Source organism: Sebastes fasciatus, chromosome 6 (assembly GCF_043250625.1).
Source record: "Sebastes fasciatus isolate fSebFas1 chromosome 6, fSebFas1.pri, whole genome shotgun sequence".
Classification (NCBI taxonomy): Eukaryota; Metazoa; Chordata; class Actinopteri; order Perciformes; family Sebastidae; genus Sebastes; species Sebastes fasciatus.
Window position 1 is genome coordinate 30,397,254 of NC_133800.1, and position 19,972 is coordinate 30,417,225.

A 19,972-nucleotide genomic window follows, 5' to 3' on the forward strand; every position below is an offset into this window, starting at 1 on the left:
CCGAAAAGCAAAATGACATGGTTGGTACCAATGGATTCCTTAGGTTTTCTGGGTTATAGTTTCATATGATATCAGTAACTTCACTCTAACTCTAAAACTGAGCCTGCTACAGCCTCTGAAAGACAGTGAAGTCAGTCGAGTCTCAGAGGGTTAATCAACATAACATTATGTTCCTCAGTGTACCATCAAAATGTACCATCAAAAGGAACTAGGCTCTTCCAGGAACAACTACAAATTATGCACAGCTTTGACCTTCAGCACTGAATGCTGCTCATTAGATGAGATCTGTTGCCTGTGTGTTTGCGTGTGTATGTGTGTGTCTTTGTAACCAGGCTCATGATTAAAAAGTACCCCACAATACTAAACACACATATTACCTCTGCTAGTAACTGAGAAGAGACAGCAAGGGAGCACTGGAAAGTTCCCCAGATCTTAAACACTTTAGTACCATGAGTATGTCATTTTTATATTGTGAAATAACTGTGGACCTACCGTGGTGTAGTAAATGATGACATCACTGCTGGTCATATTGCCGTGGAGGATGTGTTCTTTCAAGTGTTGGATGAGCGTGCCCTACAGAGAACGAGAGACAAAGCGAGAAAGAGACAATGAAGGTTTTTGTTCATAGTTTCATTTATGACATTGACATTTGTTGATTGTTACCTCTGTCTGCATGTTGTTTATCAACAGAAGTAACAGTGCTGATATGGTACACATACATTTGACATACAGAATGCCAAAGACACCTGCATATTACAGGCTGTATAATTCAAATTATAACAATATCTTTTCAAAAAAGTTCATAAACCCCATCGTCAGTTATGCAAAACAAGCACTTCTTTTGACAAAAAGGCCCTGACACACCAAGCCGACGGTCAGCGATGGGACAGTTTGGGGCCGTCTGTGAGCGTCTGTTGGACTAGTTTTTGCTGTCTGTCCCGCACCGTCGGCTCTAGCCTACACCTGTTGGAGGTTTTCATGCTGATTCAGCATGTTGGATTGGCGGCGGAGCTCGTCAGTGAGAGAAATCACTCTGATTGTCTGTTCAGCTTAAATGAATCAGTGCACGAGGAGAAAATCGGAAGTGAGGAAAGCAAGCAAACCAGTAAAGTCAAGAGGGCAAACAACCCATCTGATCTAAATGCTGCTTTGTTTCATGTACGTATCATGACAACACTTGTATATCCGCCTTCCTCGGTCGTCCGGTTTCCCTTTTTGAATGACGAGTACAGACTACCGCCGCCTGCTGGTAGGAGAGTTATTCCCTCTCACGCAGGCACAGAACGTACGCGCTAACTGGCCGTCAGCTGTAGTCTTTGCAGTGTGTTCAAGTACAACCTGTCGGCCAAGACGCCAACGGCACTAGTTCTTTGACGTCGGTTTGGTGTGTCTGGGCCTTTAAGGTGAACTCTGCCACAGTCACCAACCCATCACAGTTGGATAGGTTATTATTATCGCTGGTGGAGCATCTAAACTGTATGAGTGTGTGTGTTTTAGTTTTGAGCCTTAATGTGTACGTTCCTGTTCCGCATAAACAGGTGCTCCGTGTGTGTGTGTGTGTGTGTGTGTGTGTGTGTGTGTGTGTGTGTGTGTGTGTGTAGTGTGCATATAATCTTTGGCAGGACCTGTCCTTTGGAGCGTGCCATCTTGCTACTGACAGCATGTTAACAGAGCCGTAACAAAGCAGAAAGCGCAACAGTGCCGGGGCTAATTGGTAGAGCCAGAGAGGACTGCCAGCGTCGCAATACAAAATGTTTTCACCAACGCATTACAGTCCAATTATCGGCAGCATGGGGAGAAGGACGGGGCACAACAGAAAGAGACAGAGAGGAAGACAATAATAGAAAGAAAGAAAAGGGAGCTTGAGGAAAGACGAAGTAAATCAGGGGAAAAAAACCTAATGAGAGACTCTGAAAGGGAGGACTAAGTGGGAAAAAATTGAAAATGCGTGCAAGTTAAAGATAGAAAAGCCAATGTGAAAGAATGCGGGAGGGTAAAGCAAGAAACAGAGAAAAACTGGAGAAAGAAAAAATCGGTGTGTGTGAGAGAGGGAGAACGTTTTGTGAAAATGTGTGAATATATTTGTTTGAGTGTGTTAACCCGTTTTGCATGTCGAGTGTTTCAGCCTTCAAAGTGCAGTGGTCCTTTTGAAATCACACATTCATCTGACACTCTCCCTCACTCAGATCTGGTTTTGTAGCAGGAAAAAAAATGTCATTCATGGACTCTCCTGAGAGGGAATAACCTTTCCAAGCTCTGCTGATGGATGTTTGCTGCCATCTTGTGGTGGAAAATGTAACATAAACCCAAATGACAGGCATACAGTCATATTGCTGCTACTGTAAAGATCGCCAAGAGTGACTAAAATTTTGTAAAAATGATTACAAAGATTAATTTTTCTTTAAAAAGGTACTGAAAAATAGAAGTATGATATAATCTCAAAGCATGACTGAGGTCTCCTACAATTCACTACAGCCTTCTTCTCACTTGATTTATTACCTCAGTAAACATTGTCAACATGAGTTTATGGTCTCAATCGCTAGTTTCAAGTCTTCTTCAATACAGCATGATGTTCATTTAGTAAATTATGGTCCCATTTAGAGTCAAATAGACCATAAAGCAGGGGATGCTTTAGGGCGTGGCTACCTTGTGATTGACAGGTCGCTACCACGGCGTTGTCCGGTCTGGGAGTTGTCCGTGTTTTCGTCGTAGAACTTTAACCCTTTTACAGTTTGTTTTCAGTTTATGAAAGTTACCTTTTTGTCGCCTAAACATGTCTTATTCAGTGTTCGGTTGTACTTAGCTCCACCCTCTCACGTCACTTCTGGTTGAAAAAAAACAAGATGATGACGGCCAAAATGCCAAACTTCAGACTTCAAAACGGGAGTCCACAAACCAATGGTTGAGGTCACGGTGACTACGTCCAATTCTTATATAGAGTCTATGATAATGCCATAACTAGTGGGCAAACTATCTGCTGATCAAGATCATGTGATATGATCGAAAGCTCCAGAACAGCTAATAAATGGACTCTAAACTTTAGCATTTAGGTTTCACTAAACAATTTTGACTTCTTTCCTCTCCTTCTTCTTTTCTGGCCTTGTAGGGAACATCCCCTTCTTTTCAAATTGTTCACACGTGTATTAATATAAATGGTGTGCACTGAATAGCAAACTGTACATGTGGGCCAACCCAGGAGAGCTCCGCAAACAGATGCGACCAGCGTGTGCTAATGTGTGTGTGTGTGTGTGAGAGAGACAGCTGCGGTCCATCTGACCCATGTGGAGCAGTAACAACAAAATGTGCAACGAAATCGGCAACTGAAGTGTCACTTTGTTTTGAATTGTAAATGTGTCCCTTATTCCAAATGTTTTACATAATGTAATCAATGAAAATCAGATATATATCAGCAGTGTGTGTGTGAGAAACAGTTTTTATGTCCGCTCAACAAACAGAGAGAGGGAGAGTGATCCATATTTATGATGTTTTTCTTACCCCAGCAGAGTGGACCATACATTTAGGAGCTCCTGTGGTGCCTGAAGAGTACATGATGAACAGAGGGTGACTGAATGGAAGCTGCTCAAACTCCAGCTGAGGAAACTGGTCGGCCTCACCGTGACCAGACGCCAAGAAGTCGTCTATAAATACACTGCGGAGAGTCAAAGCAGAAATGAATAAAAAGACTGTTACAACATCGGCTTGAGAGCAGTGCCTGAAATAGGCCGGTACTGAGTACCGCCACTTCTGATTTTTTTTCCACGAGTATCTTTACTTCTTATTGTATACAGGTGGCGGAACGCAATGTTAAGCGCTAAACAAAGGAAATAAATGCTTCAGGTCGCAGGCCTGCGTGTTTTTGTGTACAATTTGATTTGTATAAATAGCTTAATAAAACGTTTTTATTAACCAAACAGGCCACATTTATGTGTAAACTGTAGAAAAGAAAGTCGTATGTACTGAATTGCATGCAAAAAAAATTATTTGAAGTGTGATATATTACCAAGATATGCATATATATTAGGGCTGTCAATCGATTAAGATATTTAATCGCGATTAATTGCATGATTGTTCATAGTTAATCACAATTGATCGCAAATTAATCATTTTTATCTGTTCAAAATGTACCTTAAAAGGGAGATTTGTCAAGTATTTAATACTCTTATCAACATGAGTGGGCAAATATGCTTGCTTCAAGCAAAAGTATGTATATATTTATTATTAGAAATCAATTAACAACACAAAACAATGACAAATATTGTCCAGAAACCCTCACAGGTACTGCATTTAGCATAAAAATATATGCTCAAATCATAACATGGCAAACTGCAGCCCAACAGGCAACAACAGCTGTCAGTGTGTCAGTGTGCTGACTTGACTATGACTTGCCCTAAACTGATGCGATCATCATAAAGTAGGCATGTCTGTAAAGGGGAGACTCGTGGGTACCCATAGAACCCATTTTCATTCGCATATCTTGAAGTCAGAGGTCAAGGGACCCCTTTGAAAATGGCCATGCCAGTTTTTCGTCGCCAAACTTTAGTGTAAGTTTGGAGCGTTATTTAACGTCCTTCCCAACAAGCTAGTATGACACGGCTGGTACCAATGGATTCCTTAAGTTTTTTCTAGTTTCATATGATGCCACGATAACATTGACAGCCCTAATATAAATATAAATATAATCAATATACTTGCGATGATCATGTCATCCAACTGCTGAATTAGGGTACTGGCAACTTTTTGGGGTCCAATTCAGACACTGGAAGAGAGCACGTCTCTGACCTGCTCTCAGATACAAATATCTGTTTCTCTGTTTTAACACTTCAGTGTTGTTGTATCCACAGACACACACCTGTTGGGGATCTTGGAGAGGTCAGTCTCGTCTTTGGAGCGAGCGTAGGGAATCACCACTACTTTCTTCAGGTCAGGCAGACCTACAGAGAGACAGAGAGAGAGAGTCTGATGCTTCACACTATAAACTTATGAAAGCATAAAGGGTTATGCATTAGTTCTTCCCACAGTTTCATCTTGAACACTTGTAAAACCCAGTAGAGCTACTTTATTCTGCTCTACTGGTCTTACCCTTTAACGGCTCTTTCTACTTGTTAGCAAAAGTTTTAATTGAAGAGACCAAATCATCTTTAATGATATCAAAAACATGTTGGCACAGTATGCTCACTTCAACAGGTTTAACCACCCATTAGCTGAAGAAGCAAAATGTATTTGTTATTATCCGTCATGAATTGATAGTAATCTTGGAGTAAGAGCAGAAGCTTAAACCAAAAAATGTAAAAGACACATATATGTGGGTGCCAACCTTTGACAACACTGGTCAGCTTTTCTATGTGGTCGTGTGTTTTGCCGTTGTAAACCACTGCAGCAACAGAGAAGATCAGCTTGGGCTGGATTTGAGAAAACCTGTCAAGGACACCCTGAGAAAAAAAACAGAGAGACAGAGAGAGAGAGAGAGAGAGAGAGAGAGAGAGAGAGAGAGAGAGAGAGAGAGAGAGAGAGAGAGAGAGAGAGAGAGAGAGAGAGAGAGAGAGAGAGAGAGAGAGAGGGTTAAAACACTTCGAGTAAGTAGACAGAAAGGGCACGGCAAAATAAAAGCCATCACTTACTGCAGTAAGAGCAGTCAATTTAAGCCTTGAAATGAAACATAAAATTACAGAGAATGAAGGAAGCAATGGCAGAATACAATGTGATTCAGATGGAGGAGATGAGAAGACAAAAACTGAGATAGAAATGTAATGTATATTCTGCACAATATATACCTTTAGCTTGTACATCTGTACATTAATACCTACTTAAAGTGTAAACAAGAAAAATATAGTCAAATAACTTCCTACTAAGGTTGTTTCTATTCTAGGTGTAATTCTCTGATCTGCCAGACGGGGCACTAGCGCACCAGAAACAAGAAGCAAAGACCAAGATGGCAAAAAAAGCAGAGGAAAGATCTGCTGTAGGATGAAGTTAACTACACTCACACACCATATGATGCCTGACAGACCTGATTGTCCTTTTCCTCTTTATGTATTATGTTTGTTTGCATATGTGAGTGCCACAATCATGAATCCCCTATATGAGTTGATAAAAGACTATTGACCGAGTACAGCTCAGTACTGTAGATGGAGGCATGAGCTCTGCCAGGATTAAGAGATAAAAATTGCCACTGTGACACAAGTACTCAGAATATACGCTTTTCTAGCACTGATATGTACTTTAGAGTCCACAAAAAAGACATTACGATATGTCTAGACCAGCAGGTTCAATAGGTTTAGTTTATTTGTACTTGGAAAATAAACTTCTGGGAGGATATCTGTATGAGTGGCCACAAAAGTATTAACAGTCATGTATGGAAATAATTTGATTGGAAGATAAAAATTAGATTTTTCAGTTTCAATGTTTGATAAAGGTTCAGTATCAGCTTGATGTTGGAGGAAATGTCCCAGAAGATATCATTCACATATCTTCTGGGACTGTCCAGTGCTGCAGGGATTTTGGCAAGATATAAAACAGGAGATTGAAAAAAAAAATAATGAAAATTGCTTTCCCAATGGATCCTGTGTGGATTCTACTTGGAGAACCAGCTCGAAATGTAACCGGCAAAGACCAAAGATATGTACTACGTTTACTTCTACTGGTTGCTAGAAAAATGATAAGTGTAAATTGGAAGAAAGCACTTTCGCCGAAGCAAACCTAATGGACTCAGAAACTGAAAAAAATGGAATGTATGACAGCAAAATTGCAAATGAAGATGGACATGTACAAAGATGGACTCCAGTTACATTGTACTGGACTGTCTAAGTGTTAGGATGTGAACAGATGTGCTCGGAAAATGGAAAAAAAAGAAAAGAAAAACAGTTTTCAACAGTGTTTATGTTGTAGGATACTGACATTGAAATTTAAATGAAATTTAAATAAAGTTAAAAAAAAAAAGAAACTTGAGGTTAAGACTCTCAAATCTCTCCCTGCATGGGAAACTGTTTGTATTATAAAATCTAGTTTGAATGACTAAACACAATGAGAGAATAAAGTGTTGATGATACAATAGAATAAAAACTCAAACATATGCAAATAAAGAAATACATCAACAAACAGTATAACACAGTCCTTACGTTGACTCCAAAGTCGACAGATGTGGAGCTCCAAATGGCTCCGATGCTGGCTGCTGCTAACATGGCCTCCACTGCATGGATACCGTTGGGAAGGTAGCCTGAAGGGTAGAGAGAGAGGAGGAAAACATTACGTTTGACCAACAAAATATTAATCAGTTCTTCCTTGAGTCCAAGTGGACGTTTGAGCCAAATTTGAAGAAATTCCCTCCAGGTGTTCCTGAGGTATCGCGTTCACGAGAATGGACCGGACGGTCGGACGAACAACCCCAAAACATGATGCCTCCAGCCACGTCTATCACCGGCACGGAGGCATAAAAACATTAGATTAGCCAGACTCAACACAGGAGCTCTCCTGCTATAAACACAGGGCTACTATGTTGATAACATGTATCTAATCTAAAATGATAAAACGATAAGACAGCCGGTAGTTCCTGCAAGGCACCCATACACTGTCACTTCCTATCAATCATCACTAATCAAGGTTTAATTGGTTGCTATGCTGACTCATGCTTGCCGTAACCAGGAAGTTGATCCTGGCTGAATGACATCGGACACATCACCATCCTGCTACTCTGGCTCTACAGACACTCTCATAAATCATTATCCTGTCGCTCTGGACCAGCATAAATAGCGTCGTGGATCATAATCTTACTACACACCTTGCCTGGCTGCTACTATAATGAATCACTATCTTGCTTTGCTGTTCACTGCTCACACGTCAAAGCAACACACTGCTGATTAATCATGCATGCTGCTATAGAACTTTTCTAACCGCTGAATGAAAGTCAACTTGCCCTTCAGGACGTTAATGGGTGTAATAAAATGCACCATTACAGTGCTAGTGTGTGAACATTTGGCTACTGTTTTCTTATCCAACCAATTTATGAAACAGATATTCATTTCAAGGACTCATAAACTAGCAGGAGATGCAGAAAAAAAATGACTTCCCATTAACATTCTGGTTTTAGCCCTGCGAGTTGAGCAGTAATTGGATAATTGTTACAACAACAAGCGTGTGACCCGTGGACCACTGGTATGAAACATGCTGAGAAAAAACTTGTGTGACGTGAATCGTTCTGTGAACATGTCCTGGAGGAAGGCTCTTAACCCCTGGGAAGCTACTCTGTGGTTAACTGTGGTAGACTTTGAGTAAACCAGGAAGTTTAAATTATTAGGAAATGAACAAAGTTGTTGTACAACCTAGTTAGTTTGGTAATACTGCAAGAATTTCCCCGCTGTCGGACTAATAAAGGAATATTTTATCTTATCTTAAAGGGTAACTTCTGTAATTTTCCTATTTCCCCATGTTTTTGTGTCTAAGTGACTAATGGGGACAACAATTTTTGAAATAGGTCCAGTATTGAGGGATAACGTTGTAACCAGCAGCCACAAAACCAGCTACGAGGGCAAGTGAGCGACATCAATGTAACGTAACGTCCACTAACAGTGCTTGTTTTTGCCACTGACAGGCTCACATTGTTATTATAAGTGTCTGACAACATTATGGAAAGGACCCTACAGAGAAATACAACTTTTTTCTTACCTTTCGCTTGATGCGGTCTGTTTGTTATTGTGTCCAAGTCTCGCTCAAGGAGAATCTGAATATCCGTATACTCTGGCTCAAATAAATATGGGCGGCCATCGAATCCAAAGACCTCGACCACATTGTGGAAATCCTCTAAATATTCAGCCAGGACATTGAAAATCTTTTAGATAACACTAAGCTACGCTTTCTGTACTCCAACACAACAAACTCTGCCCGTTTCTACCATGGATGTATTCCACTATTCCACTGCTGTCTCCCGGACGTCACCTCGCCAGATTTCACAACGAGACTTCTCCTTGAGTGAGACTCTTTCCATAATGTCAGACATTTATAATAACAATCAGAGCCTGTCGTGGCAAAAACAAGCCCATTTAGTGGATGTAAATGACGGTGCCAGCTTGCCCCAATAGCACCATATTGTAGCCCGTGAGCAGCTGCCATTTACAGCGCTCTCCCTCAATACTGGACCAATTTCAGAAATTGTTGTTCCTATTAGTCGTTTAAAAACAAAAACATGGGAAAATAGGGCCGAAAAGTTACCCTTTAACATGTGTTGTAACCAGAGTTAAAACATATTGACCCCACATGTGCAATGTGGTAGAGCTGACGTGGCTACCACTGAAAATCACAACAGCCTGACTAGTAATTCAGTCTTGATTCTAGTCCAGCACTAAGATGATCCAGTATAAAGTGAGAGGATGGTTGTCGTCAAATTTATTAGTCATCTGGAAAACTCTGGGTGGAGTTAGTTGAGGTTTTGTCTTTTAAATGTCGGTGAAGAACATCATGTCCTGCCGCAGAACTTGAAAAAGCAACTTTTATTATAGTTAACAAGAATATAATGGTCCCATTGGGAGTAACACAGCCATACTAAACAGGGCACATGTGTCACATATTCCATGTAGTGTGTGTGAGTAGTATCCCATTATTCCACATCCACTCAGAGTGAGGAAGTTTGTGTGCTACAGCAAAATGTGTCCTGCTGGTTAACAGTCTTCTGCAAGCCGGTGTCTTAATGCGGTATTTTGGAGGGATTTTTGACTATTATTATGAATTGTCGAGTGGTAAAAAAAATTGTTAAATTTAGCACCAACTCTATATTACTGACTCCACATTCTTATTACTCAACAGTAAAAGACTGTGGTTGCACAGTGTGTGCTTTTGATGACACATAAATATAAAAAATATGCATATCCCAAAGGATGAACAGTGGGTGTGAAGGCTAGAGACAAGCTTCGTTACAGGGCAGAGGGTGACGTTGAAGATGACAGGACCAAGGAGAAGAGAAATGGAATGAAAAAGTGCATGAAAGGGAGGACGCATGTGTGTGCGTGTATGTGCATGCGCAAGTGTGTGCGTGTGTATCTGTTGGCCCTTTTCCTGCCATAAAGCTTGGTTGGCTTCATCAGCTAAGTGCTTATATATCTCTGGGATTACAGACCCTGACAGATATTTTAGTTACAACCTGGGGACGACAAGAACATCTCTACCTCTAACACACACAAGCGAACACACACACAGATTCGTGTTTAGATATGTGAGGAATGTGATGGGGAGAAAGGAGGCATGAAGTAGCTGGTTTCTCTCTAGCTCCCTCTCCCTTTCTGTTCCTCCCTCCAGTCTCTCTAATGAGCTTCCCATCGAGCTTAAGTCATTTAGCTAATGGAGTTCCCTACCGCAATATCCTTCTTTCCTCTGGCCACACACACTCACAAAATGTACAAAATAAAAGCAGGAAGGTTTTTGAACATATATGAGATCCTTGATATTTTTACTGATTAAGTCAGAATACAGTCCTAGGGTTGCTTTCAAACTAAAACTGCTACTTTACAACAGCAGTTTGAGTTACTCAGTGTTTACGAGGTGCACCTGAGCTGCACCATGACGTCCCTGTGTAGCGCCCACATGCTTTATCGTACAAAGCGATGTAAACACACAATTGATTTTAAGTCGAGATAGCACAACCGCGGCTGAGAGCGCTGTTTTCTCTGGTTTCTGCAGCCTACAAACTGTAGTTTGTCTATCAACAACACATTCATTGTTGGCATAACTCACGGGGAAGGTAAATTGTTGCCACACTGGTGACTTCAGGGAAGCAGGAGGATTTTCCAGTTCTGTTGTTTCTCCGTCATCTCCGACTCCAGCAGTGGTCTTGTGTGTCAAAGTGCAGCAGCAGACTACCAGTAAGATACGCTTTCCGATTTAGAACTGAAATCGTGACACTCCTAGTTTTAACAAACATGATGGCATTGTATGAACCCCCCTATAACCAAAGGCTTGCTGAGATACTTTCTGGTGACAAACAGCTTCATGAAAAATAATGATGTTAAGTAGCTGTGTGGGATATATTGTTATTACATTATACTAATTTGGTTCCTGTAAATGACTAATATTGAAGAAAGAATTGTTGGCAAGTAAAATAGATGTAGTGTAAATGCATGCACTGGGAGATCTAAACTTTACCCCTGTGAATAGTAATCATACTGGATTCATGCTCACACTAAATGTCATACCAAATTTACCAAACAGCAAATTGTGGAGGCTTCCCCAATACCCATGATTTTGACTGAAACAAAAATAGTCTTTATAATAGCTGTATGAATCAAACTACTGTTGTATATTTAACAAGTTAATGTATGGGTTTGTATATATACTGTAGATCAGAAAACCTCTTAGGGCCACCAAACATAATCTTTCTTTCTTCAAGGTTCAGTTCAGATGTCTGACATGCTTTTGTTTGACAAGAACACTTTACCAACCGTTCAGCAAAGAAAAAAATTCTTTACAACAAAACTATATCAAAAATCTGTTTACTAACTCACACACAACTCATGCTGTATAAGGAGTTTTGATATAGTTTTGCTGTTAAACCTGGACCCTGTTTACCTCACTTCATCAAGATTCACTCCTTTTTTGGCTTCTCCGTTCACCGTGGAGGAATGCGAGAAAAACAAGTTTTCTTCAAGAATTTAAGGTAACACGAGGTGAGTAATTGATATACAAATGTTCATTTAGTGGGTGAAGTATTCCTTTAAGTAAGTAGACCCCAGAGAGCTGAGCAGTTCTATGACATGCATTGCAGCTGCAACGGCGCTGCTGAGTTTGCAGGTATATATATGTGTAGATCTGGATGAATGTACTGTACAGTGGGGCGTTGCAGAAAAACATGCATCCTCAGCCAATCCTCCTTGTACAAATATTAACTTTGAAAAGGGACTTTCAGAAAGAGCTGCAGTTTGTGCCAAGAGAGCCAGCCCTCCTTACCAGCGAGCACAAACACACAAACAGAGCTATAGCGAAAGAGCCCATGTTCAACTCATGTTGCAACAGGTTTCAGATAAGAAAGAAGGAGAGCAAATAATCTGTCTACACAACTAATTTGGTTGGTCATCAATCATCACTTGGCTGATAAAAAGATGAAAACGTTATATAAAATGCTGATGCCATTTTTTCCATGCTCTCTTGGTTTCCCCCAGTGAGACAGAGAGCAATACATGTGAGACTCACCTACGACCCTGTCACCAGTCTTGATGCCCATCTTCCTCATGGCTGCAGCAAACAACGCCACATCACGCCTCAGCTCCCCAAACGTCACCTTCGCAATCTCATCGTTTGCCTCCGCTGGTAAACACAAAGAGAGAAAGTGAGACACAGAAGCAGAAATAAATATGTACATTTCAATATTGCTAAGCTGAGGTGCACTTCCATATATTTTGATTGGTTTAAACAGCTTTGTGTAGCACTTTGTGAATATTGTATTCATTTATGGGGTTGATATAAATGCCAATAAAACCCCTGAAATTTAAATTCAAAGCACCAGGAAATAAAAACAGGGAGGGAGACAGAGATGGAGACATAAATAGAGAATGATAGTGTGGCAGGACAGAGGCAGACAGGGACAGTCCTCTTTGCCTCCCTAAGTAATAGTTTGCTGACATCCACAGAGGCTTCACAGCAGCATTGTGACCAATGGACCTTCTCATAATCACATTACAGCTCCTGCACAACGTTGTGTGCATGAGTGTGCAAAAGCCCACTCTCCCTCCCTCATACACACACACAGACAGATAGGGCAATAAAGTAGAGCCTATCCATTAGTATGTGACAGCCCTGAGAGATAGAGGAGGGAGCAGCAGTTAATCTATTAACAAAGTGACGTGTGCAGCCTCACGCTCACCGCAGCATCCAGTCTGTGCTCAAATGCAACCTTAACTCTGTGATTTCATTTCTTCCTGACTTTCTTTCTGCTTAGTTTGAATACAAATTGTGAAGATAAAACTCTGTAGAGAGAGTAGATACTGGTATGATATGAAACTAGAAAACCTAAGGAATCCATTGGTACCAACCATGTCATACTTTCATGTTTCATGTGTTTATATGCAGTACAAATGTGTTACTTTCACATTCACTAAAATGGTGTATTTGAATATTTCTGCATACTGGGGTCCCTAAATAGTGGAGCATTCAAGGTGCAGCACTGTGTATCACATACAGTATATTGCTGTATATTACATAATTTTCTATCAGCACTTTTCATACTTACTCGCAGCATAGAGAGCTACTTTGTCCTGGTCTGCATGTTTGAGCAAGTTCTCCGCGTAGTTGAGTCGAGCTCCTTTAAACCACTCGGGAACGTCCGAGATCCGTTTGGATACATCCACCACCTGGTACACGCCCACAGAACACACACCAAGAACACACACAGCATTGTCATGAACCAAGAGGCCACGCATTGTAAAGCAATGGAGCTCTTGCTGGCACAGAATTAAGTACACAAATGGGACTGTACATATTAATTAAGCCTATGCCACTGTAACAGCTGATTGTGTCACTGTACTTGGAAAGTGTTATCCTTGTGTACAACATGTTAACAACATGGCACAGCGCCATTTCATAACCTCACACACCCACCTGAGTGGTTATATCTTGGAACTAAGTAATATTAGTCACTTAATTAAATAATGAACACAAAAGTTGAGATAATTAAAATTAGTGATACCTCCTTTTGATGACTGGCCTTTTAATTTAGCCTCAATAAAACAGGTGCAATTTTAATGTCAACAAATGGTTACAAATGCCATTAGAAGCATTACAGTCTTTGAGTTTCAGACAGGCTGGGAAACGATCAAAAAACTGTCAGCAAAAATATAATATTTACACTTTAATGGACCTCATTCACTCTTATCTTAAATCTCTGCACATGTGAATGAGAAAATAGAGACGGCCTGATTTAAAATTAGAAACCAAAAATGTTTGTTGGCTGGCAAAGCCACAGGAGCAGAACAACAGGGGACAAAAAGACCTATCGAGGCGTTGCACTCTTTCATGAAACCGGAAAAACTGCCAGCTCTCTGGAGAACACGTCGTTCCAGATTGCTCAATGATCGGTATGTTGCAACACAAATAATGACTGTGATGCAAATCATGTGTGCCATGGGCAATCATCACATATCAATCAAATCAACATGGTATTTTGTATTACATCTGAATAAACTGATTATCTTTTTTTTTGTTATTTGCCCTTTAATGGCATGAAACTAGCCACAATCCATAACAAGAACTTGTGCGTATCAATATACTCACGTGCTGAATGTTGCTCTTACATACGATCACTTTGTAAGTAAGAAAACGTTGATGAATCTCATAATTTGTTCGTACACATGCATTTTATCTGAAAGTGTGTGCTGAATGAATGTTGCCTAATAATTGCATGTTATGGCCACATCGGTACACTGGAGCGGAAAACCATTTTCCAGTGTTACATAAAGGGGTATGTTTACAAAAGGAGGTTAATGTACTACTTTAGAACCATACGAACGCAGCAGAGTTGAGAATTACCACCATAAAAAAAGAAAAACCTCACAAGTTAAATGCTTTCTTTACTCAGCCAGTCATTTCAAAACCTAAAAAAAATCATTTGTTGGCAATATTCTGTTCTAAAAATTTGATTTTATTCATTTTTTTACGGTCAGATATCCATGGCTGTTAAATTTAAGGCTGACATCTAAACCATTCTCCTTCAGGATACAATGTACCAGCAGAGGATGGACTCACCTCTTCATAAGGTTTGGAGCTGACGACTCCACAGAAGCGCCACACTTGTTCCCAGAAATCTGGGTAGCTGTCCACCGACCACTGGTAGAGGTCATTGTAGTTGACTGGAGGACAGAGAATATACAGATTTATAACAAACATATCAGCTTACAGGTGGGACTATCAGCTCAAACATATAATGTCAAGTTGCTTCAGTCGGCTGAATATAAGAAAAGATCAGACATTAGTGCAAGTACCTCTAAAGCAAAAGACGTATCTTGCAACCCTTGAGGTAGAACTGGGTAATATATCAATATTATATTGATATAATGATATGAGACTAGATATCGTAAGTGTCTTTTCCTGGGTTTAAAGGCTGCATTGCAGTAAAGTGATGTAACTTTGTGACTGTTCAAGTGGTTCTATTATTTGCCTTCACCCATTTAGTCGTTATATCCACTAGAGCTGACCCTGCTTTGAAGCTTCGAGAGTTGTCATGGTAATGGACCTCCAAATCAGTTTATAGAATGCTTTGTTTTTGTTTTTTTTAATATATAAGTATGTAGTAATAATGTATGAATCCCAAAATAGCCCATAAAATAAGGAATAATCCCACAACATTATTTTATATTCATATTCAACATTGATTATTATTAGTTATTCTCAGACAGATATCGCTGTTTGTTGTGTGTAGAGGTGCATGAGTCGTGCAGCAGCGGCACTGAAACAGGGCAGATGGAGACAGACAGACTGAAGAGAATAGCTTTGAATACCTTCGAATATTTCTCACCAAAGCTTCGAAGCCCAAAAAATGGTATTGTGGACAGCCCTAATATCAACATTACTGTGAATTATTTTAAAGAAATCTAATTTTGTGAAAGCACCAATATTCAGTCGCAATATCGATATCAAGACATTTGGTAAAAATTAACATGATATTTGATTTTCTCTATATGGTCCAACCCTACCTTGAGGGATCCCGACTACCAGTGAAAACTACAAGTGAAAACTATTGATTTAAAGGAAAAGTTGTCCTCTATATCAGCTACTTTGATAGTTAACCTTGCAAATACATAGGCTGCTGTACAGGAAGACTCAATATACCTGGTAACAAAGATAAACTGAAAGATAAACAGGTTCTTGAAGAGAAGAGGAGAGAGATTTGGCTTCAGTGAGGACCCAAAGGATTAAAAGCAAATGTTCAGACACTTCTGAGAATCAACACAGGTGTTCAACTCCATTTCTGACGTCATTAATTATTTTTTTATTCTAAATTTCACACACAAATATCTGCCATAGCTGTCCCTTATCTCCCAAATAACGCTATCTTTATCTCTATCTCTATCTCCATTCAATACCAGACCAACCAAGTTTTTCAGCATTCCTCCAGAAACCTGTTGGCTTAAATTTACACAGTAGTATAAAACAAACAGCTTTCATTCACTGGCAGCTCTGCAGACAGTCTCCAGTGAGGAGCTGGGGATACATTAATCCAGACATGATGAGATCAATAAAGCAGAGCTGCAGTGTAGTGCTGGAGTGGGGAGTTGCATAACATTATTATTATTAATAATAATAATATGAGTCTATACCTGCATGCGGATTCACTGTCTCTTCAGCACCCCCTTTAAATGTCTGCACACCAAAGCTAGCTTGAAACATTGCAGTGCAAAGCAGCTTTACACTGTGCTCATTTAGAGGTACTAGGATAAAGAAGTACACAATACAAGGACAGATATCAGAGAGGAGACACTGTTCAGCTCAGATATCAGCTTCACAGGTTTAAAATCACACTGGTAACATTATTCACTGCAACACCTACTCTGTTTCTCTCTCTGTCTCTGTCTCTCTCTCTCTCTCTCTCTCTCTCTCTCTCTCTGTCTGTGTGTGTGTGTCTCTCTCAATGTCTCTCTCTCTCTCTGTGTCTCTCTCTCTCTCTCTCTCTCTCTCTCTCTGCCTGTCTCTCTGTGTCTTTCTCTCTGTGTGTCTCTCTCTCTGTCTCTCTCTCTCTCTGTCTGTGTGTGTCTCTCTCACTGTCTCTCTCTGTCCCTCTCTGTCTCTCTCTCCGTCTCTCTGTCTCTCTCTCCGTCTCTCTCTGTCTGTCTCTCTTTCTCTGTCTGTCTCACTGTCACTCTTTCTCTGTCTCTCTGTCTCTCTCTGTCACTCTTTCTCTGTCTCTCTGTCTGTCTCTGTCTCTCTGTCTGTCTCTCTCTGTCTGTCTGTCTCTGTCTGTCTCTGTCTGTCTCCCTCTCTCTGTCTCTGTCTCTCTCTCTGTCTGTCTCTCTCCCTCTCTGTCTGTCTGTCTCTCTCTGTGTGTGTGTGTGTGTGTCTCTCTCCCTCTCTGTCTCTCTCTCCGTCTCTCTGTCTGTCTGTCTCTCTCCCTCTCTGTCTCTCTCCCTCTCTGTCTGTCTCTCTGTCTGTCCTCCTCCCTCCTCTCTAGTCTCTACTCACCCAGATTAAGTCCGTAGTCCCCGTTGACCCGTATCCTGAACTTGTCCATCTGTGTGTTCCTCTTGGAGTCCGGGTACCACAACACTTTGCTCTCCATGTCCATGATCTTCTCGCTCTGTCCTTCCGTGTCTTTAGACATCTTGATGTCAACGTCTCTTCTTTAGTGGCGGTTTGAAGACTACCGGTTAGTGTGAGCTCCTTACTGAAGCTAGCTGTCTGTCCCTGGAGGTGAGGGCTTCGTGTTAAGGTTAAATCACCGGCTGCTAGAGCTGCTTAGTTCAGTCTGAATGGCTGCTGGAGGAGTACAGTACAGTCACAGTGCTCTACAGCTAGCAAGGCTCTGTCTGTCAAAGGCAAGCGTGGAGCTGCCAGGGAATAACTGACAGACCACGCCCTGACGTCATGGCGTAACAGCGAGTTTGGTTCAAGAACGCAAAGTGTTCAAAAATAACGGCAACGTCAAGTTCACTGCATGTGTTTACACATACTTGACCAATTTAGGGAAAACAAGACACATACTGGACCATAAATCACTGCACATTCTGTATTCTTCACTTGTATCACCATATCTGAATTACTGTGTGGAAGTTTGGGGGTAACACTTATAAAAGCAACTTACAACCATACTACAAAAGAGAGCAATCAGTAATCACTCAATAATGTGGGATATAGGGAACACACAAACACACTGTTTTTAAAGTCACATGCATTGAAATTCATGGATTTGGTCAAATTTAGAACTGCAATAATTATGTTCAAAGCAAGACATAATTCACTTCCGGGCAATATTAAAAAAAAAATTGTGACAGGGAGGCTGGGTTATAATTTAAGAGGAAAATTGAATTTTAAAAAGCATTGTGTTTGTACAACAAAGAAGAGTACGTGTATTTCAGTCTGTGTGGTGGATTTGTGGAATGGGAGCACAATCATAAATCACTTTAAAAAGCTATAAAAGAAAAGATATTTTCTGGAGGTATATGGTTGAGGAAGAGTTGTGATAAGGGTTGCGTTAAGGGTTGGTTTATTTCTACTTTTTAACTCCGGATGGATATGTGGGTTGTAAATAAACTTGGGATGCTGTCAAAGAAATTTGAAAAATTTTGGAGTCAGTTGAATGAATTGGTGCAATTTAATTGCGACCAATTGCTCAGGTACTATACTCAAGTGTAATCTAAAGGTACTTGTACTTTACTTGAGGTATTTCTATCTAATGCTAATTTATGATTATTTGTCACTTCATCTCAATATGTTTATCTCTATTGTATATGTAGACTATTTATTTTACAATTGCAAATTTTAAGATTACATTTCATATTTATTGCCTGTTTGATTTGTCTAGTTTCCAGGTGCATCACTTATGGTCAGCCTTTTATATTATTATATTAATTATAAAGTATTATTATTATTTATTTATTTTCATTTAGTGGCTAGATGGGCTCTTGCACTAATAAGTCATCTTGGAATATGTGCTAGTTTGTGTGTTAGTGTTGTGTACTGTTGTGGCACCTTGTTGTCTGCTGAGTCTGTATGAGACTGATCCGTATCTCTTGTTTTTTTGTCACAAAGGGGACCAATCTATATTCCACTATTACGATTTTAAAAGTTTATTATTACTCTATTATTTTTGTATTATTATTATTTTTTATTTTTTTATGTGTTTTTTTTTGTTTGTTTTGTTTGTTTGTTTTGTTTTGTTTTAACTCTAATGTTTATTTTTGTATTTATTATTATTGTTATTTCTTTTCTTGGTTTTGATTCGGTTTTGAATGTTGAGGTTGTTTTCTCTAGTGCACTGGATGGGTTTATCTGTTAGCTCATCTACTTAAAAGTTGGTTTATAGACTGTTGTAATTACGAACAGTGGATTGCATATATGAAAACAGCCTTGAAAAAAGGGAAAAAATAAAGTATATATTAAAAAAAAAAGATTTTAAAAGTTAAAAAGTTAAAAAATCTAATCTAACCTAAAGGTAAATAAACCAAATATTCCAAAACCTCGTCCTGCCTGTTTTTTGAAATGGATAGAAAAGTGTTTGTCATCATACTGTACAGGCTGGATGTTTAAAATATGAGATTATCCACTTGCCAATAGAAATGCATTCACTTTTTAAGAAAAATAAATAGATTTAGTGGATTTTTTAACCCACGCACAAAGACTGTTTGTAGTTGCATCCTGTAGAAATCTTGAACATCTCCCACACGTGAACGCGCAATAGAATTACACAGACGAGTCTCTCGTGCACGCGAGAAACTTGCCTGTCAAAAAGAAGCATTCTGATTGGTCCTCAGCTCTGGTTCCACATCAGCCGACGCATCGGTCTATGCTGGAGGCGGATGTGGAACGTTGGACTGGCGTGTCGTTCGACCAATCACAAGCCGGCTTTCCGGGTTCAAAGGAGGAATGTTAGCCAATCAGAGAGCAGGACGGTAGGAGCGTTTTAGGGGTGTGCCCAATCAGAGCGAGGGAAGAAAGACCCTCCTCACTGTCTGGTGGTGCCATATCTACTTTGATTTCAATGAGGGAAATTTTCTTTTACAGTTCAGCCATGTCCTGTCTAGTCTGGTTTAGTTTGCATTACAATATGACCTCAATTCACTTCCCCTAAGCAATTTCACAATAATGACACAACTGTCTTTTATATATCTTTGCACACTTTTTTTTAACAAAACCTGCTCTTACAATTTGTGAAAATGCCTCTTTTTCTCAGGCATTATTGCCAATCTCAGTCAATTGTTCAGTCATTATAATATATATGTATATAATGTATATAATACATAAAGAGCTTTCATCATATTTACCTTCAGAAAAGATTATGTTTAATCCCCAA

General features: G+C 39.9%; 1 protein-coding gene across 1 annotated transcript in view; it reads right to left on the reverse strand.

Moving 5' to 3' along the window:
• aacs (acetoacetyl-CoA synthetase) overlaps positions 1-17,486 on the reverse strand; it is a 41,858-nt gene extending 24,372 nt beyond the window's left edge. The window contains exons 1-9 of the mRNA XM_074639134.1: positions 17,146-17,486; positions 14,716-14,819; positions 13,205-13,325; positions 12,169-12,282; positions 7,116-7,213; positions 5,315-5,429; positions 4,850-4,931; positions 3,496-3,649; positions 493-573 (exon numbers count right to left, since the gene is read on the reverse strand). Of these exons, the coding sequence (XP_074495235.1) occupies positions 493-573; positions 3,496-3,649; positions 4,850-4,931; positions 5,315-5,429; positions 7,116-7,213; positions 12,169-12,282; positions 13,205-13,325; positions 14,716-14,819; positions 17,146-17,284 (1,008 nt within the window). The 5' untranslated portion in view covers positions 17,285-17,486. The remainder of the gene's footprint in view (positions 1-492; positions 574-3,495; positions 3,650-4,849; positions 4,932-5,314; positions 5,430-7,115; positions 7,214-12,168; positions 12,283-13,204; positions 13,326-14,715; positions 14,820-17,145) is intronic.
• Positions 17,487-19,972: the final 2,486 nt, after the last annotated feature.